The sequence below is a fragment of the Cebidichthys violaceus genome, unplaced genomic scaffold (assembly GCF_023349555.1).
Source record: "Cebidichthys violaceus isolate CVI_PGR_0920_01 unplaced genomic scaffold, fCebVio1.0.p SCAF_32, whole genome shotgun sequence".
In the NCBI taxonomy this organism is placed as follows: Eukaryota; Metazoa; Chordata; class Actinopteri; order Perciformes; family Stichaeidae; genus Cebidichthys; species Cebidichthys violaceus.
The window spans coordinates 2,310,032-2,334,099 of record NW_027176506.1 but is presented as its reverse complement, the minus strand read 5'-3'; the positions used below and the strand labels follow the sequence as shown (position 1 = coordinate 2,334,099).

General features: G+C 41.9%; 1 protein-coding gene across 11 annotated transcripts in view; it reads left to right on the top strand.

Moving 5' to 3' along the window:
• Nucleotides 1-23,566, top strand: part of rbfox1 (RNA binding fox-1 homolog 1) — a 130,996-nt gene extending 107,430 nt beyond the window's left edge. For 4 of the 11 annotated variants that reach the window (XM_068724779.1, XM_068724777.1, XM_068724781.1 and 1 more), the window contains exons 10-12: nucleotides 3,712-3,776; nucleotides 12,972-13,047; nucleotides 20,212-23,566. In XM_068724779.1, coding sequence (XP_068580880.1) covers nucleotides 3,712-3,776; nucleotides 12,972-13,047; nucleotides 20,212-20,334 — 264 coding nt within the window. In that variant the 3' untranslated portion in view covers nucleotides 20,335-23,566. The other 7 variants (XM_068724787.1, XM_068724783.1, XR_011103957.1 and 4 more) reach the window with 6 other exon arrangements.
• The last annotated feature ends 502 nt before the right edge of the window (nucleotides 23,567-24,068 follow it).

Here is a 24,068-nt window from a genome sequence, read left to right as displayed (position 1 = left end):
ACACATGAGGAAGGGCAAGGAACCTGAAACGAGAGGAGAGTTAATTTCCAAAATAAAACAGGAAGTCACAAAACAAACGTGGAGACAGGACAAAAACCCAGCTTGACATACAGGTGTGACATATTTATCACACTAGTATTTCTTTTCCCACTGTGACTCATTTTAGAACCACAACCAATAAACAAATGCATCTCTATAGCATCATTTCTGTCACTTCATGCATATGGTTTGATATTTTAGACCAAAAATAGAATTGCCAAGTTTTATTATAACTAAAAAATGTGGTCTAAAGCTGGTCCTTGTAAAAAAGGTTTCAAGGGGAGTTGACACAGACCTGCTCCTGTCTCCAGGGTCCTAGAAGGAGCAGGGCAACATACCCGGGGTATCGTTATTATCTGGCTTAACTAACCCTAACAACCTTCTAAGAAGCTGGTTATCAACTTGTTAAATCAACCAGGGTTTTTAATCTGTCTGTGAGGGCCTTCACATAAAGGGACATCTGACCAATCACAAACATGGACCGGTCTGCTGTCAGCTGAGCGTCACATTTTACAAACAAAGAGAAAACTATTATATTAGATAAGTACGAAGAAGTCACACACATAACTCAGGCTGAAAGTAACAGTTTAAACATGAACAGATTTAAAATACCACTGCTTCATCTAGAGCACCTATGGTGACTATAATTACACGTGTGTAATGTGTTCTATGAATGTGTTGTTATGGTGTGTGACCATATTTTAGCCTTAGAGTACATCCACATTACTCCGTTTTCGTTTCGAAACGCATATGTTTTGCTCCGTTTACACTGAGCATCCACACTACGCCGGCGTTTTCGAGCTCCGTAAACGGAGGAGTTTAGAAATGATCCCGAAGCCGGATAACTTTGAAAACTCCGGGTAGCGTATTCGTGTGGACGGACGGAAACGCATACGTTTGGAAACAATGACGTAACACCCGCGATCGACTACCAGGTTAATTTAACACGGACAACTGATTACAGGCATTGCTGACCTTGTTGTCTTTACTAGCAGCTGTTGTCCAGTTAAAGTCTGCATGTCTGCGGAGGAAACAGCTGTTATTGGAGCGATCAGTGAGCGACGTGAGAGAGAGATCAGTGAGGAGAGAGAGAGAGAGAGAGAGAGAGAGAGAGAGAGATCAGTGAGCGGAGAGAGAGAGAGAGAGAGAGAGAGAGAGCCGCAGCGCTGTAACTAACGTTAAGTCTGAAAAATAAAACGTATTAAACTTTCCACAAACTGTATCTGTTTGAGTTTATAGAGGAAGATTTGAGAGAAGATCTTAAGTATCAAACACGTACTTACGATCATTAAAGACTACTTTATTACTCTGGTTGCTTAGTTACAAAATACGACAATCTACTTCCTGTTTACATCGGCGCATGCCCAGTGTACGTGAAGAGTCACGTGATATTCGTTTCCAGGCGTGTGGTGTGGATGGAGATCATTTCGGAAACGATGGCTGAAACGCTGTATGGACGGAGAAACTCCGTTTCCAAACGAAAACGGAGTAGTATGGATGTAGCCTTATTCTACAGCACCAAAGCTGTGAAAATCTTGAACAATAGAAGCACAAGCACAGACATAGTTAGTGTGCGTGTGTGTGAGGAGGAGGTCCTTAGATAGCTCCCTGCCCACCCATTAGCCCCATGCCCCTGCCACAAGGACTAACTGCCATGCTGCAGTCAGAACAATTAATATTCATTAGCGAAGAGGTCCAGAGCCCTGACCCTGTGCTTCTGTTTGCTGAAAATGTGGTAGCAGATAAGATAAATAAGATAGAAGAAGAGCCCCGCCATTCCAGAGAGGTTCACAGCATCGGAAGATATGGATAGAGAAGAGAAACACCGTAAATCCTGTAATAGTGGCCAAGGCTGTTATCTGAAACAGGCTTAGCTTGCTGACGGACTTTTATTTCTAATTCCTGCTCCCTGGAGACTGCAAACTCAAACATGTTTCATGCATAAGGAGAAACGTCTGCAGGACGTCTTACGTTTTCTTGATGGTAGTTTAACAGCGATGGTAAAAAATAGCAAAGTATAAGTCTGCAACAGCTGCTTTGCTTTTATTTTGAAGGCGACTGTTGCTGCTTTTTTCTCTCAGTTTATTTAGTAGGTTAGTGAATGTGTGCGAGCAGCAGCGTCACCGCAGTGTGTTGGTGAACTGAGCTTACAGGAGATGTGAGTTAGCTGTTAACCCTTTAAAAAATGTCAGCCTATGTTGACCTCTAGTGGCCGTGGTAACGACGACGTGAAAAAAGGAGGCAGTCAGGTGACTTAGTAAAAAGAGCGACAAAGCCCACATGAGGGGGCAGTTGGGAGCAAACTGTTTCACCGTTCTTTTCTTACATAACTTGTGTCTCTTTTCTAAAGCTAAACACGTTTATTTGTTTCAATCCATGGCGTTACGTTTCATTTCCACGTTCACAGCGTGGTAGGTGCAGTTTGGTCTGAAGCGTTCCTCATGTTTTCACCTCGGACTTCAAACAAGACTCAACCATCATTTGAGTAGCAAATGGACAGACCTCACTGGCCCGTCTTCCTTCAGTGAATCAGGAAATGTGATGGATTGAAATGTCCACTCTGTGAGATTGTGTGTGTGGCACATTCACACACACACACACACACACACACATACACACACACACACACACACACACACACCAACTATTGCCTGCATACAGAGCTGTAGGGATGCCATTAGTCACTCAGTCAGGATGACAGTCCACAGTGGCTGGTGACTAACACAGGCCAACCTGTTCATCTTCCTGCCACGGCCCATCAACACACACTAAGTATCACTTACTCGCCTCCTCAGTCGGTAGTGGTCATAATCCATCGCTCATGTCAGGACAGACACACTGTCTCAGCTGTAGAGCACAGAAGGGTGGAAGGGGGAAATGATGGGAGAAGTGCTGGAGTTGTCACCAAGCCTGGAAGAGAGAAAAATAGCTTTTGTTTTACGCTGAATTAAGGCAGGAGTTCTCAGCCGTGTTCTCTTTACAGCCTGCTGGTTTTCAGTGGAAACAGATTGACTAAGCTGTAATATGACAGCCAAGATCTCAACAAAACAACAAGTTAAAACAAGACCAAAACTCCACCACAGTACAAAAGCGCTGGATGGAATTAATAAACAAGATGCCGCTATTCCTGAAGTCTTACCTGTGGTGGCAGAGGAAGTTCAGTGTCGATTAGACAACACCTTGACAGCAGAAGGACACAAAAACGCACCGGCTTGGTCAGTGGGCCTCCGTTAAACGATGCCACTGTACATGGCCGTGGTTATGGCGGGAGCAAAGGAGGAAGTCAGGTCACACGCACTCATGTCCCATGTGAAACCTAGAGTAACGTTAAACTGCGGTAGAGACTCCTCGGCTCTGATTGGTTGTTTTTCCTCTGGTGGAATCGTTCTAAGAGCGCTGAGAGGAGGAACAGGAACCTGAATGTTTCACAGGGTATCACAGAATGTTCAATGGACTGCTGTCAGGGCTCATTCAAATCCAACTGTACCTTAAAAGTGTTTGTATACGTCTGTCTCATTGTGTCAGTGTCAAGTGTGCCAGTACAAAAGAAAGCTGTTATTCAGAAGAACATTCAAAACTAAAGTCTTAATCGTAACTGTTCTTTGTATTCTGGTGTGTGTGTGTGTGTGTGTGTGTGTGTGTGTGTGTGTGTGTGTGTGTGTGTGTTTCCAGGGTGGTTACGCTGCCTACAGATATGCCCAGCCTACTGCTGCCACAGCTGCTGCATACAGTGACAGGTAAGATATATGTAGGAATACTCATTATTATTATGTTTTGAATCCAAGGCAAGACATCATCACTCATATAAATGGGAAAACTAGAGTTTCATTTAAACAAGGCTACACTGGCTCCAGTTGCACAGCAGTAACTTTTGGAATGAAACTGTTATTTGAATTAAAGGTTAAATAAAAAAACTCAGAAACGGAAAAGTCCTAAAAACACTCAACTACATCCGAGGTACAGCAAAAGTTTATTGAACAACTAGTTTAATTACATTTTTACTGCAACAGCACAACATACAACATAGGTGACACATTAACCTCTGAACCTCAAAACCCTCAGGCGCGTTTGAAAAGCAATGTTTCTTTCAAACCAGAGATATCGTAGCAAGAAGCTGTGAAAACAGATATTACTGTCGGATTTTCAACTCTCCAATTGTCCTTGAACACATCGTGCATGACGAACGTTTCTGTCATGAAAAGCAACCAAATCAAAGCTTAAAACAGTGATTTCTTTTCCATCAAAATCACTTTATTCTACTTAGTAATTTCAAATTCATCCCAAAATAAACTGTTTGCATGAACTAGATCTTGAGGAAAACATTAAATCCTGAGATTCTCAAAGCAACTGAATCCTTGATTGACAGGAAATCAGCTGAGACCAACAGTCACGTGACTGAATCTCTGAGAAACTTGGACTAAAGTGCAGGCGGTAAACAGGAGAGGTGCTGTCTCCATAGAGGTGCAGGACCTTCGCTGGAGGAGCGAGTTAGCATGAACGTGAATACAGCCTGGCCAGTCGACGATCTCTCACCTGCATTTGATCTCAAGTAAAGACAACTGTGCCGCGCTCTGCTACACGAAAGGAATAGCAGAGATCGTGTGATGCAGCGCTAGCTCCAGGCTCTTGAGCTACGCCTCACAGTTAAACAAAGGTCTGCATCGTGGGGGGCTGTACTCTAATTGCTAAGTGCACATGTGTTGAAACAGGTTGAAAACAACATCAAGGGGGTTTTTTTGGTCGTGGGGTTAGGTACAAACAAACACTGGTTATTTAGGGAGCCGGTCACATGTGCACATCATTGTATCAATCCCTGAGAAACTCTCCAGGGAAGAGAACATTAGGATCCTCACATAGTTTGATACCGATTCTTTGGGTTGCACTGCAGGACTTCCTTTCTATGAGCCTTCACCGTATAAAAGATAGAATGACCACATAGAGACGTGCGGTTGTGAAAATATGCTCCATGGAAATTTGGAAAGGGCCTGGGGTTGAAATAGTGGTTTATCTCCCATATGTCCCGCCCCAATTTACTAATAATAGATATATTCATAACACAATGAATAATTTGTGTTAAATTAGTAAGCACTGGTGTGAAATTTGAGTTTATAATTGCATAGCACATTCATTATTCATCTTCTGCCTCACTTCAGTTTTTTTTTGCGGGCTTGGTGTGAATTAATAATCTGGGATGGCAGAAATACCATCCGTCTAATTCAGGAGGCGTGATGTAAAATGATTACAGAGAGGGCTGGGGCTCTAGACTATAGAGCAGCTAATATGTTAGCAGACGAAGGAGGTACATAGTAGTTTCACTTGAAAATAAGCTATTGTGCTTATAAGGGATGACACTGGCTTTATTAGCCATGGGGGACTTAAAGAGGAGCCAAGATTAGAAGTGGAGAAGATTTATTCCACTGCCTCCGTACTTTTATTCAGAAGAGACATGGAAAACCACCGATCGTCTCTTCTTAAAACCGTTTATGTCACACGATTAAGGACATAAATCTAGTTGACATGAAGCATACTAAGTAATAAGCAATAATTAGAGAGGCATTTCCTGTAGTTAGGTTGGGGTTACAGCAGCAGCAGAGCTCACCTCTGACCATGATCATGTGATGATCATTGAAGATATGAAGTTGCTCACAAACCTTAAAACAGAGCTGTTTAGCCTGTTTAGCCAGTGGAGCCGATTGTTTTAGAAGTTGCTAATAAATCAGATTCTAAGTATCAAAACAGTCAATCAATGGAGCTCTAAAGAGGCCCTGAGCTCTGTTTTGATGTTCCACCCAGGTATGGTGTGGCATTGAGGGCTTGCTCGTGTACCTGTGTGGCTCTGATGTACCCATCTGTGCGGGGCCACACTGTCACCATGTTGGTCATGTTCATGCGACAAGGGTCACAGATGGGAAGCACCAACAGCTGCTTTCTGGCCTGACTAGACCCGGTCTGACTCATGTGATGTACAAACCAATACAAATGTAATGCAGTCACTCAGATGCATGCAGATATGCTCACGTAAGCACATTATGAGTATTCACAAATTACTAGACACATGCACATGGGCGAGCACAGATTGGCCCTTAACTAGAGCAGAGATTTTCCAGCATCCTGAAATTAAAGTTACTGTGAGGGACTTTTAACTGGTTATGAAACATTCTCAAATGAATTTGATACCTCTATATGACCTACATCATTAAACAAGACCATCAGAGAGAAGATTGGTAGTTATTCTAAAAGCTTGTCATCGGTGACACCGGCTTCATTGACCTGCGGTCAGTAGGAGACCCAGGCCGTATTGCTGGGCCCGCTGGAGGGAAGGGAGGCACGGAAGGCACAGAAAAAACAGAACCAGGACTGCGTGGAGCACATTGTCAGACCCCTGCTGCAGTAACAGTTGTTGTTTTCTTAAGGGATTCTGGTGCTCTGAAAAACTTTCGTCCAAAGGGACTGCCAAAATTAAGAAACAATTATAGTTCCTATACTATATTTCCATTTTTTTCCTTCTTTTTTGTAATAAGGTAATTTCAATCAGGAGAGACTTCATTAGAATTGAACAATAATTCATTACACATGCATACAATTTGAATAGTGCAAAGTCTGAAGTAGGGTAATAGAGGGGTAGTGATGCTGAGGTCAGATAAGGCAGAATCACCCTGGAGTCCAGACACTGGTGGTGGTGGTGGTGGTGAAGGGAGTTGCTGCAATCAGCTGATGAATAAGGAGCATGACTGTGGAGGTGACTGGGGTGGAGGAGGGTGGCATCTGATTTGAGCTGAAATGACAACTGACAGCAGCAGAGAGGAAAACATTTTCAAAGCCATTTTTTAAAGTGATTGGCTTAAGGAAACTGTGCAAAATCTGGTTGGTTAAAGTGAACGCCGACAATCAGCTGATAGAGTAATCACAGGGAGAGAGAGAGAGAGATTATGAATGAAAAAGGAGTGTAAAGAGAGTCTTCCTGACTGAACTTCCGCTTAAGCTTCATTTATTTTGTAACCATAATTAAATTTGCTTTTGAATGCAATGCCTTTGCAAGTATCGTTGTGTTCTTCTGCAATTCATAGTTATTTAACAGCAGGGACACCACTTACCTTACAAGCAATGAACGAGTTAGTCTTGCAAAACCAGACAACCGGACATCTCTGCCTACCGATCATTCGGGATTTCTAAGTGCGAAGTTGTTGCTAGAATGGTGGTGAGACAGACGCCAAAGAAACCTACAGCCCCTCACATGTCATGGATTCAGACAGGCCACGTTTATCTACGTGCCTGGAGACGTACAGGGCTGCCAGGTGGGATTAACATGCTGTTATTGGGCAACGTCAACTAGAGAGAGCCAGGAGGGAGCCGGAGATTCTAGAGTTGTTTACTGGCAGGAGGAGAGCTTTGGGATCATCCTTATTCTCCACACGTTAAACGGCAACAACAGTGAGGGAACAGTCTGTGTGTGTTAGCACGTTAGCGTTGATCCATCCATTAGCTTCTGTTTATCCATGGCCGGGTCACGGGGGCAGCAGGCTTAGGAGGATGTTCCAGGCGTCCCTCACCCCGGCAATGCTTTCCAACTCCTGCTGGGGAACCCTGAGGCGTTCCCAGACGAGATACGTAATCTAGGGTCTACCCTAGGGCCTCTTACCTGTTGGACGTGCCTGGAAAACCTCTAAAGGGAGGCGTCCAGGAGGCATCCTGATCAGACGCCCGAACCACCTCAGCTGGCCCCTTTCGACGCAAAGGATCAGTGGCTCTACTCCGATCTCCCTTTGGATGTCTGGGCTCATCACCCTATCTCTAAGGCTGAGCCCAGCCACCCTACAAAGAAAGCTCATTTCGGCTGCTTGTATCCGCGATCTCACTACCCAAAGGATCGGAATGTAAATTAACTGGTAAATCGAAAGCTTTGCGTTACGGCTCAGCTCCCTCTTCACCACAACGGTCCGGTCAGCACTGCACACCAAACCGCCTGCCCATCTCACGCTCCATTTTACCCTCACTCGTGAACAAGACCCCGACATATTTGAACTCCCTCGCTTGGGGCAGTGACTCACTCCCAACCCAGAGAGTGCAATCCACCGTTTTCTGGCAGAGAACCATGGCCTCAGACTTGGAGGTACTGACTCTCATCCTAGCAGCTTCACACTCTGCTGCAAACTTCCCCAGTACGTGCGGAAGGTTGCGTTTTGAAGGAGCCAATAAAACCACATCATCTGCAAAAAGCAGGGATGCAAGTCTGAGGTCCCCAAACCGGACACTCTCCTTCCCCTGGCTGTGCCAATCATGTCCATAAAAATCACAAACCGGATTGGTGACAAGGGGCAACCCTGGCGGAGGCCAACACACACTGAAAACATGCTCGACTTTGTGGAGAGTATCTGGACACCTCCTTTCCAGCAACTTGGAATAAACTTTCCCGGGGAAGCTGAGCAGTGTGATACCCTGATTATTAGAGCACACTCTCCTGTCCCCCTTTTTGAATATGGGAACCACCATCCCCGGTCTGCCACTCCACAGGCACCGTCCCCGACCTCCATGCGACACTGAAGAGACGTGTCAGCCAAGACAGCCCAACAATGTCCAGAGCCTTCAGCGTCTCAGGGCGAATCTCATCCACCCCTGGCACCTTTCCGCTGAGGAGCTTTTTGACTACCTCAACAACCTCTGCCAGGCATATGGATGAGTCTTACCCTAAGTCTTCAAGCTCTGCCTCCTCCACGGAGGACATGTTGGTCGTGTTCAGGAGTTCATCAAATTATTCTTTCCAACTCTCGACAACATCAGGGTCCACAGTTCTCCTCCCCTGATGAACACAGCCTTTATGTAAAGTGGTTCATTCTAGGTGTCTTATTCTTCCAGTAATGTGTGTTTGTGCATGTAAATGAGTGAATGGATGGATGTGGGTCCTCTTAGGCATGGAGTACGATGCTCCACTATGGTCACCGTAAACATGTGGTTAAAGTTGTAAATTCGATCAACAAAAACATTTAGTTATCTCATCTCATCTCATCTTCAGCCGCTTATCCGGGATCGGGTTGCGGGGGCAACAGCTCCAGCAGGGGACCCCAAACTTCCCTTTCCCGGGCCACATCAGCCAGCTCTGACTGGGGGATCCCGAGGCGCTCCCAATCCAGTTTGGAGATATAGTCCCTCCACCTGGTCCTGGGCCTCCCTCGGGGTCTCCTCCCAGCTGGTCGTGCCTGGAACACCTCCCTAGGGAGGCGCCCAGGTGGCATCCTTACCAGATTTAGTTATGTTTAGGAAAAAAACAATCATGGTTTGACCTAAAATAAGTACATAAACAAAGTAAAATGTAAACAACATAACATAAGTACGGATAAAATAACTCAACAACACTTTGGGACATGAACGCCAGCCCCCTGTGAAAGTCCTGTGTTTGTCTGAGCCATCAACCCTCCCTCTCTCTCGCCTTGTGTGGGTTGTTTGGGTCCTTATACTCACATCACACTTCCGGAGCATTTTTTCTGAGAGGCTAATAATGACACGGATGGATTTACAGTGGAGTTAGTTGAAAGCGTGGTGCACCTGTACAGACACTAAAGGATGCTTTGAGCGTCAGTATCGGAGGTCAAGGGGTGTGACAAAGACCTGGTATTTGATGCCCTGGGAATGAGAACTGGATTAAATTACCCATTAGCCTCAGCTGTACTTTTGTGCCAATTTGCAAATGTTAGCATAGTAGATGATGAACATGGTAAACATTATCCCTGTACAACATCAGCGTGTTAACATTGTCACGGCGAGCATGTTGGCATGCTGATGTTAGCATTTGGCTCAAAGCATCATTGTGCCTATAAATTCAGCCTCTCAGAGCTGAACTGAAGATCCTCTCATCTGAGAATTAGTAGTTTGCTGCTTATTTGGAGAAGAAATTCTTTCAGAATAAAAGCATATAGTTTGTTATTCAGCAAAATGGCCAAGAAAAATGCAGTTTTAGGTCATCAGTTAATACTATAGTTGCATAACTGTACATTTTTAAAAAATGCCTTTCTTCACTCTATTCGAACACCTTGTGCATTTGACCAGGCTCCCAACCATTTTGTAGAGCTGTTGAAAATGTTGTTTCCAGGTTTATCTCCTCACCTCAGGGTCATTTTAAAAATGCATTTGACTCAAATTTCATTTGAATTTGTGTTGTACTTGCAGCTTACCACACACTCTCTCACACACACGCACACACACTGATGATGGGTTAGGGCTCTGTGCTGTGAGATAAGATAGGTCAAATGCGGTGCTGCGAGTGTGAGTGTTGGGGGGGGGGGCTGCATGGTGAATAGCAATGTCCAAAACTAATCGGGATTAACTTCTAATCGCTTCAACCACTGGGTCGCTATGCAAATCAGCTCAATTATGGGCACAGGCTCTGGCCCCTGATTGGCCCTTATCATGACTGCGCTAGGACACAGAGGGGAGGAAGGGAAAAGGGGGAGGACTGGTTGGCTAAAGCATGGCTGCTCACTTGGAATAAACACTGCTTCTGTCTATCCTTCTAAAAATAGAAAACTCATTGATTCTTTATTCTTTGATTGTTTTATTATTTGGTCTACTTTTGTCATGCTCTGTTGTTTTTAATTCTTTCTCTGTATCGTATGAGCTCTACTCTTCCTCTGACTGGTCCTCAGACTGAATCACAACCCTTGGGATTACTAAATTGACTGGGTTTGTACAAATGAGGTGGACACAAAATGTTGGTTCGCTCAAAGCTCTGGTCCACATTATGTCCACAACCACTGCCCAGACTGCCATGGAGTTAGCACTGGAAAATATTCTGAAAGGATTAATTTAATATCGTGCTTCATGCAGTAACATATACTAGTACTAGTCATTCATTTAAACATCACCCTTCATACAGTAACCTGTACTAGTACTAGTCATTCATTACAAGCATCATCCTTCATACAGTAACCTGTACTAGTACTAGTCATTCATTACAAGCATCATCCTTCATACAGTAACCTGTACTAGTACTAGTCATTCATTATATACATCTTACTTCATACAGTAACCTGTACTAGTACTAGTCATTCATTATATACATCTTACTTCATACAGTAACCTGTACTAGTACTAGTCATTCATTACAAACATCATCCTTCATACAGTAACCTGTACTAGTACTAGTCATTCATTACAAGCATCATCCTTCATACAGTAACCTGTACTAGTACTAGTCATTCATTATATACATCTTACTTCATACAGTAACCTGTACTAGTACTAGTCATTCATTATATACATCTTACTTCATACAGTAACCTGTACTAGTACTAGTCATTCATTATATACATCTTACTTCATACAGTAACCTGTACTAGTACTAGTCATTCATTACAAACATCATCCTTCATACAGTAACCTGTACTAGTACTAGTCATTCATTACAAGCATCACCCTTCATACAGTAACCTGTACTAGTACTAGTCATTCATTATATACATCTTACTTCATACAGTAACCTGTACTAGTACTAGTCATTCATTATATACATCTTACTTCATACAGTAACCTGTACTAGTACTAGTCATTCATTACAAGCATCACCCTTCATACAGTAACCTGTACTAGTACTAGTCATTCATTATATACATCTTACTTCATACAGTAACCTGTACTAGTACTAGTCATTCATTACAAACATCATCCTTCATACAGTAACCTGTACTAGTACTAGTCATTCATTACAAGCATCACCCTTCATACAGTAACCAGTACTAGTACTAGTCATTCATTACAAACATCATCCTTCATACAGTAACCTGTACTAGTACTAGTCATTCATTATAAGCATCACCCTTCATACAGTAACCTGTACTAGTACTAGTCATTCATTATATACATCTTACTTCATACAGTAACCTGTACTAGTACTAGTCATTCATTACAAACATCATCCTTCATACAGTAACCTGTACTAGTACTAGTCATTCATTACAAGCATCACCCTTCATACAGTAACCTGTACTAGTACTAGTCATTCATTACACACATCATCCTGATTGTTTTTTTAATTCCGATGATGTAACATAGCAGCAATTCTATGACAATAACCCTTCCTTATTCTTTGCAAACTTGTAGGGATGTAAAGCTTTTTGAGATGTCACACTGTGATTTCGGGCTCGAACTAGCTACAATATCAGCTAACCGTTTAGAGATGTAGATAAATTGTTGCTAATTGCCATGTGCTAGCCTTCTGCTAGCTTTAGCAGAAGGCTAAACTATTAGCAACATTTATCCTTTATCTCTGAAATGACCCACCGATAATGTCTGAACCTGTTTTTTTGTCTGTGTTTCTTTTTTGGGTTGTCAATGACGCAAACAAAATAAATTATGGGATTATGCAGTCATATTTTACTCTCATTTAGGATGGGTCACTAGCCCCTTAATTCAGGTTGTTAGCATTTTCACTTATCTAACTTGGACTTGTTCTTACAAACGTTTCACTAATTATTTCCAGGTTTGTATTTCTGATGTTGTTTTCTTACTTTTCACCATCGACATGGACTTCCATATGAATAATAGCAAAACCACTGTGTTGTTCATTCATTCCACTTTTGTACTGGGATGCATAATTATCATGTGCGTCAATGAGTCTCAATGTGCAGAACAATGAGGTAAAATATATACTGTATATATAAAACCTAGAGCTGCAAATGTATGTGCTAATCCTCAGTGACTTTGATACTGTCATTATGATTTTAATAATCATAATTCCTAGTGACTTTTTGTTGGTGTGATAGTTCAATAATTACATGTATCTAAAAAAATAAAGCGTAACCTGCAATTATATTTATATGTATATCCCAGATAATTAGTAAATAAACAAGATGTAACTAATGTGAACTCATTTTAAGTTTCTGCTAGACTCCCAAGATGGAATTTGAGTTAACCATCCTTTGCTATCTCACGTGTTTCTACAGTTACGGACGGGTATATGCTGCCGACCCCTACAACCACACACTCACTCCAGCAGCCACATACAGCGTTGGTGCCATGGTAAGACTATCGTGCCTGCCACACATATGTGTTCCATCTCTGGTCCTCTTTACATTATGCATTATCCCACATCATCCCTTTTTTTTCAAAGTATTTAAAATAAAATGTTTTTCCAAAATTCACTTTAAAATTAAGCTTACATGTCTTGCATGTCACCTGCTTGTATTTACATGGTTTAGAGCTGCACCTGGTGCACAGGCTTGAGTGGCGTGAGACTAACTGACCAATCATTGCATTTGGTGTTGTTGATTAGGGTATTGTCAACATAAGCCTAATAGATTTTTTGTGGCCATAGCTACAAAAAATATTGGCTGTAATTCGTAGATATCATACAATTTAAAAGATTAGGGGGGGTAAGGAGGTTGGCAGCGTTGGATCTGAGGTTGCAGTTGGGAGCGTGTCGATGCAGGAGGTCTAAAGGTATGAAGGGGCGAGGTTGTGGAGGGCTTTGTATGTGATGAGGAGAATCTTGAACTGGATTCTTTGCTGTATGGGGAGCCAGTGGAGGTTCTGAAGGACTGGGGTGATGTGGTCTCTGGTGGAGTGGGAGAGCAGACGGGCTGCTGAGTTCTGGATGTATTGTAGTTTGTTGATGATTTTGGTGGATGGACAGGATGCTGTTGCAGTAGTCCAGTCGAGAGATGATGAAGGCGAGGATGAGTATTTCAGCGGCAGAGGAGGAGAGAGAGGCGCGGAGAAGGACAATGTTTATGAGATGAAAGAAGGTGTTTTTGTGATGTGATTGACGTGGCGTTCAAAGGTACCAAGGTTACGGACATGTGTGGAAGTAGGAACAGTGGTGCCATCAATGCAGAGGGAGAAGTTATGCAGGGATTTGTTTTGTGATTTGGGGCCGATGATGAGGATTTCAGATTTGTGGCTGTTGAGTTTTATAAAGTTAGCTTGCTTCCATTTTACGCAAAAGGCCACACAGGGCAGGATCTTCCAGCCAGGAGACTGCAGTTGGTTCCCGATGTATCCCCTTGTATCTGTGATTGTTGTTGATTGTTTGTTATGCACCACCCGTCATGTCAAATTCCTTGTATGTGCAACATACCTTGGCAATAAATGGTTCTGATTCTGATTCTGAAATGACAAGTCAACGGTGATTTATTTGTCACGTAGTTTACGTAATATATTTTCAGCACTTCCGTAGTTATTTAGTTTTGTTGCCTAAACCTAAATATTTCATGATTATTTTCTAAAACTATAACCATGTAGCTTTGTTGCCTAAACAGAGTAGTTTCCTGTGTAGACAGAAGTTTATTTTGAAAAGACCATATGCATGTAATGAGTGGAAATTTACACTTTGTGTTGATTTAATAGAAAAACACAAACAATTAGGAATTACTTTTCCCAAGATATATAAACTGTTGCATATGCCAAGGTAAGCAACACATTTTTTTAACTAAATTAGCCTTGATGCAGTACTGCTGGATGCTTGACCCTGGTGTTGTAGGATATTGTAGGCCTTAAAGCACCAGTATGTAGCCTTCAGGTAACGTAACAACGTGAAAGTCTCTCTAGAGTCAGTGTTTGGTTCGTCCATTCTGGGCTTCTGTAGAAACATAATGGTGCAACATGGCGGACTCTAAGTAGAGGAGCAATTAAGGTATTCTATAGAATTCAAGTGTTGGGGTTTGACCTCTTCAAGGAAAATGAGCTTGCCTTGTATCTGTGATCTCATCATTTCGGTCACTACTCAAAGCCCATTACAATAGGTGAGATTTGGATTGGCTGGTAAATTGAAAGCTTCACCTTCAAGCTGAGATCCCTCCTCACAACAGCAGTGTGGTGCAGCCTCTGCATTGATTGGGTTCCATCTTATCCTCACGCGTGGACAAGACTCCAAGACTGACTGGCTATCCTCTGCAAAGATTGTACTATTTCAGTTTGAGATTAGATCTCAAACTGAAATAGTACAATCTTTGCAGAGGATATCATCACAGCGTTATACAAGCCACGTAGCAATGGTACTGGCACCCCATACTCCCGAAGAACTCCTTAAGACACACCCTGGGAGGCATGGCCTTCTTCAAAACTACAGAGCACAGGTAGACTGGACTAGGCAAACTCCACTCCAGTAGCCTTGCAAGTAAAGAGCTGATCCACTTTACATCGCCACTTCTGAAACTGAGATCTGACTAACAGACAGTGTTTTCCAACACTCCTTGTGGTATCCTGACACTTGGAAAAGCACTGCAGTGCTTTCAACTGAGCTCCCTGACTTTCCAACAGGTAGTAACTTCATGGCCTCGTTAAGTTAATCCGTCCTTAAGAGTGGGGATCAATCAAATTGTATTGAATCCTTTAGTCATGAATCTGCTTATCAAACCTCAACCCACAAATCCAAACATTTTCAAGTTATCAATAACTAAAGGGTATAACACGCTGTCCCTGACATGTCCACAACTGACCACCAGAGGGTTACCTACAGTGTCATAGTTTAAAGAGTGGGGCCAACAAGCAAGCTGCGGTATTTGACAAGTTGGGAGTGAGAATCTCCTCCACTCTTCATAAAATGAATAACCTGTTGGCCCCTTGCCCTCTGACCGGTACGCCCATTTGTAGCTCTGTGCTTTGGTCTCTGACTGATGATCAATTCCACCCTCTTTTTAGGAGAAAATAGACTGTAGGCAAAATCGTACATGAGAGACAAAGTGGTCAGGGCATTTTTGGCCATGAATAGTGTCTGCAGATACTCCTTGCACAGCACACAGCCCTGACAACCTTTACCAATACGCTGAGGTAGCTTTTTTTGTAGCCTGAAAGGCTAAAGCCAGGCCAAAATATCTGCTAAGTCCTCACCACACCACTCCCTACTGCGACATGTGTACAACATTAACTGAAGTTGACTCAGGTGAGTGAATCAAAACTTTTAGAAACTCAGATCCTCCTTCTGGCAGCTAGACAGCAAGAGGACATGCTCAGAGAGGTTTTTATTGTGAAGTGAGTGAGGAGAGGGAAGTGAGGGGGACGGTGGAAATGATGCCCTTGTATTGAGATGGACTTGAACGAATCTAAACCTATCCTTCAACAACTGTGCCAATCAAGCCCATACAAAGTTTACTTTCATCATGTGCAGGGTTGTAGGATCTAAAGCACCTTTAAAAGATAGCTCACCAAACATGCCGACAGCCAGCATTAAAGAAGAAATGATTAAGATTAGTCTGCCGTATGGATGTCTTTGACAAAAGGCAGAGCAGACCAGAGCTGACTGTGTATCTGTGTGTCCAATCAATAGGCCTTCCCTGACGTAGTCTATTGGTTCATATACGTACATATACAATTGCATTGTTAGCTATATATTTAATTCCACCAACTGCACTCCACAATCTCCACACACGCTTCATTGCCTCCATACTGCCACCCCACCCCCTCTCCCACCCCATTCTTTACTTCAGTTGCTGTGCATAAGCTTTTCTGCAGCGCTGACATCTCCTCACTTAAACTTAATTGAATTGTCTGTGCTGCTAACGGCAGTCCAAATGACACATTAATCCCGCCTGTAAAAGGTGATGAATGTCTTCATGCTTTGGCAGCCCAGTCCATGTTAGTTATTATATTTCTAATTTGGTGGATACCACCTCACCCTGCACTCCCTGGTAATGAAATAATTAGTCATTTTGATAATTAAATCCCTCATGAAGCAGCAGCCGCCAGGAAGAGGCGAAGGAGGAAAGAAGTGAAGAACGCAGAGCGGACTGGAGGGAAAGATTGTCAAAAGTTACTGGCAAACAGAACCCTCCAAACTGAACAGCTCAGCGTGTTTTGGCTTCAAATAAGGTTTACAGTATCAATACAATACACCAATGACTTTGTCCAAGATGCTACACCTAATATTCTTTATTCTTGTATAATATCTTACGAAAATGTCCTCCTCATTTTCTTTTGTTTTCCTACAAAAGCTGTCTGTCTTCACAGGAAAAAATCGTAATCGATAGTTTAGGCGACAAAACAACTTAGTTAGGTTTAGAAATATATTGCGGTTAAAATAACTACAGAAGTGCCGTTACTGAAGTACGCAAGTTGTATGACAAATAAAGATATATGTTGTGTTTTTATATATGGCTACATTGCTATCATATCAATATTAAACATACCGCAAATTGGGTTAGCTTTTTTTTTTTAGCCCATTACTAATGTTAAATGATATTTGAGCCATCCTTAGGTCCTGAAATATTACAGTTTCCCAATTCCAATTGCTTCCCACTCCTTGTATGTCCTGGAAGTAGTTCCAGTTAGCTCTAATGAAGGATGTTCCAATTTCCTTGTTTCTGCTCTGAGGACTGAGGATCGAGAAGCGAGGACGGATCTCTGAGGAGACAGGAACAAGGATACATGACACCAACAGACCCCTTTCTTAGAAATCTGTGTCACTGGACGCTGCAGCTGATCGGGATGCTGCATGACATCACTGCAGTGAACTGACAAACAACAGAATCCACTGAGTTTTAGTTTCTATTTATTTTCTGATTAACCATCTATTTAAAATGTGTGGATATCTATCAACTGTAGGTCTGATTAACAAAAGAACCGTACACAACGTTCTTCATATATTCTCTCTTAATAACCTGTTACTCTTCATTTTATTAGGGAGAAGAGGAGAGTCTACAAAAAACATTTTAGTTATATATCCATTGGGTCACATGTGAGGCTGAATATCCCTGTACGTTGGGTAGAAATGTAGTTTAATGGAAGACTTATTCTCCACATTTGGGTCAAAATGCTATTTCTCCACATTATAAGATATTCTAGTAAAATCATTGTTTATGAATTATTTTATTTACAAGCAGAATATCAATGAATACAAATGCATATAATTGTAAATTTAAAAAAACAAACGTGTTCCTATGTGTAGAAATAGAGACTACGACGCAACTTGGATGCAATTAAGGAATATACTATATATTAATATACTAATTTGGGATATACTTTGGGGTTTTTTCTAGTTCCATTGGTCTTACAAATAGTCAGTAATTATCTGACCCATCTGGTATGAAAACTGTCCGACACCATTCTTTGAACTAATGCACCTTTCAGCTGCCCCTGAATCCAACCCTAACCCTCGCAAAGAGCAGATACTCAGCTGTCCCAACCAGCTTGAGTGCTCTAGCCTCCCTCAGCTGATATCTAGTTCCACTAATCCTACAACCTGTCTGGAACCAGAACATTTTTACCAATGAATTCCGTCTCTTTACCTGTCTTACCAAAGAACAGAGCATAGTTACAGTATGAATCTGTGTAAGTCTGTATGTTTCTTCGGAAAGTGTTGCATGTTTAGAAATAAATATGATCTCACATTGTGTCGATCGTGTTTACACACCGACAAAGAAACCTGCTCAGAAATCAATAGTGAGGGTCAAAAGTTTGAGTTGTTGTGTTTTTTTTGCATTTGTCTTGTTGAGACTTGTTTGACCACTCAGAGCCACGTAAACTGGCATCTGATAAACTGATTCACTTTATTCCTCTCCCAGCACAAAGCACTTTTTGACAAAAAATTAAAGTATACATAGATGAGGAATTGAAAGATAGATTGTGGCAGGTGATTTCAGAAGTGCTTGGAAACCCGGGATGGTTGCAAATCAAAGGATGCAGGAATAGATTGGACAGTAGTGATTGTCCTCTAGGCAGCTAAACTGCCATTCATTCATTACCCCCGTTTAAGACTAGAGTAACATATTAAACATATCATACCACAAAATATGTATATGTAGCATTAGAAATATCATTACGTTACATAAGCCTACTTATGTTTATATAATATTCACACAGACCTCTTCCTCTGGTGCCCGTGCAAATGGGTCTCCATGCTGTGTAGCAAGATGAGCCCTGGGAATTTGCAACCAAAATGATTATCACAACTTTCATTAATAATTGCCAGCGAAGCCTCTGTAATTCTCGACAGGAAAAAAAAGCCACAGAGAAAACAATAAGCATGACCCGAAATCACCATTGTGCTGATTCTCTCGGTAGCAGGGCTTAAAGTAGGCCAGGACACTACAGGATTCAGTGCTGCTACGCAGTACCAGGAAGAAGAGACCTCCATACAAGAACCATCATGATGCTCACATTTCAACAAGGAAACACATCTGCTAACATTAGGTCAGTAACATACAGTGAGTTACCTCGGATAAGGAGGTAATGTGGTCAGCTCGGTTTGTCTGTTCGTGTGTTAACACTGTGGGATGAGACATTTGTGTGCTGTTGTGTTAAGCAATAAAGTACATTTCTTCTTTGTAGCGCCCATGTTGTTTCCACATTACCACTTGAAACATAACTTGCGTGATGTCAGGTGTTTCTAATGTCCTTCTACGTCATATGGTGTTAAAACGTGTGTGTTTAGGGATGAATGAAGGAGAACAAAATTAAGTGATGAAGGTTGAGGTAGAAGTAACGGCAAGAGCTTCAATATACTGATATCACATACCTTCTGTGTTTGAGGAAATATGGTATTGTAATTTGAGGTGGAATTTTTACCTGACAAATTAGAAACAAGCAGATTGGCACAGGATTCATATTAAAAGTAGGAGCATCATCCGTCACTGAGAATGTCTGGCCAGTTAGAACGTCACTCCGTCTCTGATGAACAGATTTGTAAAAAAGATTCAAAAATGCAATTTCACCTGGACACATACACCGGGAACTGTTTTCAACGTTCTATTTCAACTGTGACTTTCACAGGAATAAATCACATTTCATAATGCACACCTCCACCACCTCCACCCAGTGAAAACCAGCATGATCCATCATCGAGATTAAGCCTCTCCTGGTTCCCATTCTGCTTAAACTCACCTTTTGACTTGATTTCATTGACCTTTTGCTCCACTTGCTCACAGTTGTATTGACTGGATTTCTTTCACATAGCAGTTGGCATGCACCCCTGGCATGAAGCATCTCGCTGTGCTTGCTGCATGACGGTTGCTCCGGTCATTGGTCTTTTCATCCCCCCATGGGTTTGCACTGGAATAACGGTAACGTAATGTTGAAACGCTAGTTGTAGTGTGTGCAGGACTAAAGAGGCTAATGAGGGCTTGTGTGTGTGTGTGTGTGTGTGTGTGTGTGTGTTATGAATATGTGTTTGTGCATTCTCTCCTTGGTGTGTGCCTGTGTGTGTGCGGGTGAACCACCGTGTTTGTCCATGCGTTCGTGTGTCTGTTTCAGAACGCGTTCACCCCGCTGACAGATGCGAAAACTCGGAGCCATGCGGACGACGTGGGGCTAGTGCTGTCCTCTCTCCAGGCTAGTATATACCGGGGAGGCTACAGCCGCTTCGCACCCTATTAGCGACACCTCCAACCTATACTCAACCTTCCAACAGGACAGAAAGAAAGTGTGTGTGAGCGCGAGTGTGTGAGTGAATGAACCCTAACCCTACAGGGAGAACGAGTTACGGAGGCCTGGGTAATGCAATACATGCAGTTTGTGCATCATTTCATCTTCTCCTAAGAGAGAAGTACAAAAAAAGAATAAAATGACAGCTGATATTTTTCCTCTTATACCTCAGATATTTTGTGCTGTGTATTTTGATATTGTGGTTTTTTAATTTCTAAAGATTTCAACCTAGATTATCAGCTGTAGAAGTTGTGTCCATGGTACTATTATTAGAGAGCTGCTAGAGCGCTGATTAGGACAAAAATGACACATTTATCAGATTCAAGTTGTTAGGGCTTGTATAAAACTCCAACCATGTAACATAGGTCATAGTCACACATCGGGTTGTTCTGTTTTGTAAGAGTGTTATGGTGACTATGCTAGTCAAGTGTTGTTTTACTCGTGTCAGCTTCCTTTGGCACCTCCTCGGTCAGTTTAACAATGCAATCTTTTGAGGACGTCAAGGAGCCTTTGAAAACACGGACATAGACCAAAAGTTCTTCTCTGAACCTTTGCGGGTCAGGGTGGGTCAGCAGAAGAAGCTGAGAACAGCCATCGTTGCTATTATGAAGTCCATCATCTTGAGATCTCCACAACTAAAATGTCTTGTTACCATGAGAACACGCCGTTCACTTGTGGCTGCGACTTTTCTGTCATTTGCTCATAGTTATTTTGAGACAAAATCCCATGTAGCGTCTCCATAGTCATGAAAACTGCATGTATTGTAGCCCAATATCATTTAATGCAACATGTGGTGTTCTCGTTTTTGTTTTGAAACTTACAACATTGCATTACATTGAAAAAGAAAGCACATTTCCATGTAAGTTTGACTTTGTATCTCACAATTACAAAATCCCATCTCTAACATGTGTCAAATATAACCATCATCCACCAAACTTCACCGTCTGGGCCCAATCAGATTAGCATGTGCATGAGGTTCAGACTGGAATCCTTAGAATTTAAGTAAACTAGGACCCAAGCAGATGTTTCTCCTTAACATCTCACCTGACAGATATTACACTCAACACCAAAACATAGCCGTTAACATGATATAGAAAGCCTTCATCAAAGGCATGTTCAACCTGGACCCTATTCCTCTACATTTATTATGGAAATACTTCTTCCTGTTATTGTGTCATGTGACTTGTAATGGTGGAAACGTGAGTGAGCGGTTGGAGAGCGGAGTTGTTGTCACGGTTTGTTGTGTTGGAGTACAGAAAGGAGTTTCCCTGAGAGATGACATTACAGTCTGCAGCGCTCTCCCTCAATGCTGGACCTGGTCCATGAGACGTGATGCCCTCATTGGTCGCTGAGACACAGGAGCATGAGGAGATAGAGTCCAGGTTGAACGGTAGCAAAGCCATCCTTTTACCCGCATCATCAGCACATCATGGCTCCATTGATTAGACCGGCCAACAATAAGGACTCATAATGACAAACCTCTGATCATCATGAGATACTCAGTCATAACTACAAGATGAGCTCTCCACATCTTTTTGTCTCCTTTGGTGAATGATGTGTGTTTCATAATAACAACATTCTCTGTTTGATGTCGCTATAGTTAGAATGAGAGAAAAATGTCTCTAATAAGGGCATTTCTGCTTTGTCATAAGGTAATGAAAAGGAAAACACAAGAGGACGACAGGTATTAGCAGTGACAGCTGCTCTCAGCTTCCACAGACGTCCAGGTGTAGTTCAGCTCCGTCTTTAGTGTGAGTCAGCGCTGCCCTGACACTGAATAACGTGCTCCTATCCTACATCTCTTCAAGCCAAAGGTTGTGATGGACGTATCGGGGGTGTTTATTATGTGTATAGTGAGGATTCTACACGGATACAGATTATGACATGAGGAAAAAAGAATTGCCATAGCAACCAAACTGTTCAACCAATTTAATTGCTTAGCCCACATGCTGTGATATTTAAAAAAAAAAAATGTAGGGCCAAGTGAATTAAAAAAAGAGATTTGTTGAGACGAATTAGATGAATTGAAAAATTGTGAAGTGAAAGTCAGGGAAGAAGGTTAAATGTGTTGGCCATCAGACGTCATTTGTTTTTATATAAACTTCCAATATATTCATTGGTATAATTGATGATTTTTATATACAGGAGATGTAAAAAATATATATATATATATATATATATATATATACATATATGTATATGTATTGGTCAAAGCCCCTGTGTCTATTTTACCTCTTTGTTCATTTTGTTTGATCTTATTTAGTTTTTCTTTCATTCTTAAAATTGAAGGAAGGTAAAGTGCGGTGTAATAATCCAACAATGTATAATACTTAAACTGTGCGGTGAAGATGTCTCATATGAAATACACAATGGTATGATGTTTTAGACTTAGAAGAGTAGAACAGTTGTTAGGGCGAGCTATCTATTTTGCTATCCATTGTTCTGATTTTTATGAACTCATTACAAATAATGTAATCACAATGTACATACTCTCATTCATTGCTTTGATTTGTTTCTTTTTGGTCAGCTGGACCCTCTTGCACATGTGACTTGTCTTTTCAGGTAAACCTGAGACATATATCAACTTTTCCCAACCTTTTTTTTTGTCAGTTCTGTAATTTCTGATTCGGTCTCTTTCCTCTTTCATGTTCTTTTTAACGTGTTATCATTTCTGTTATTTCCTAGAACTCAACCTTCACTCTTGAAAATGAACTGTTTGAATATTGTACTAAGCAGGCTAACCTACAGTATGATGTAAATAGAAGTTAATGGAATAAATCTGCAGTGTATTTGAAAAGCACTACATGGGTAACGGGAGCTCTGCTACGGCTGCATTGCAAGCCAGCCCACGGGCCGCTTCCTGTGCCACATCCTGTTTACAACTATTCCCAATTAGTGGTGTCGTTACATATCTCCCTTTTTGTATTTATAACAGATTAGACAGGAAAACCTCTCAGATGCATCACATTATAGAAAAAGGCAGCAGTAAGAGCATCGGGGCTGCTGGGCTCAGAAACTGGACAACTCGTAGTCCTCACTATGCTGAATGTCTGACTCCGAACTACTTTATACAAGCTCTGCTTCCAGTAGGTGTTGTGGTTCAAAACAAGGCTTCCTACTCAGTCATTGTATGTGCATGTACTATGGTTCTTCCACTAATCAATAACCATCAATAAAGTTTGGTTTTCTCAAGAAGTTCTCGTCTGTTCAAGCTTCGTTGCATTTCGTCTGACCGTTTTGTTATTGCTCTGCTGTACTGTGTGTCGTTTTACATGTTTCTTACTGTCAACGGTTGGCATGAAAACATGAAAATGTGTCCGTCTCTCAGTGCTTACTGACTTTCTGTGGCTCTCAGCCCATTGGCAACGTAAATCACAACAAACAACTCACAAATATACAGTTTCTTTTCTAAGAAAGGGTCAGCAACCTTCTAAAACAGCTGGTCATGGTAGTTTTCAGCAGACGCTACTCAAACAGGACAGAATGGGGTTTTGTTGGGTGCTGTTCTAAGCTGCTCATCACTACATGCTTTCAATGTGATAGATAATACACATGTATGTGGTCAAAATAAACTGCTGTGTGTGTTCATGGTGATGATGAAACATGCCACATAGTGCAACAGCGTGGTTCTTGTGGCCAAAAGGAGTATTACAGCTTATAAAAGCGTGTAGATCGCCCTTAGTAAA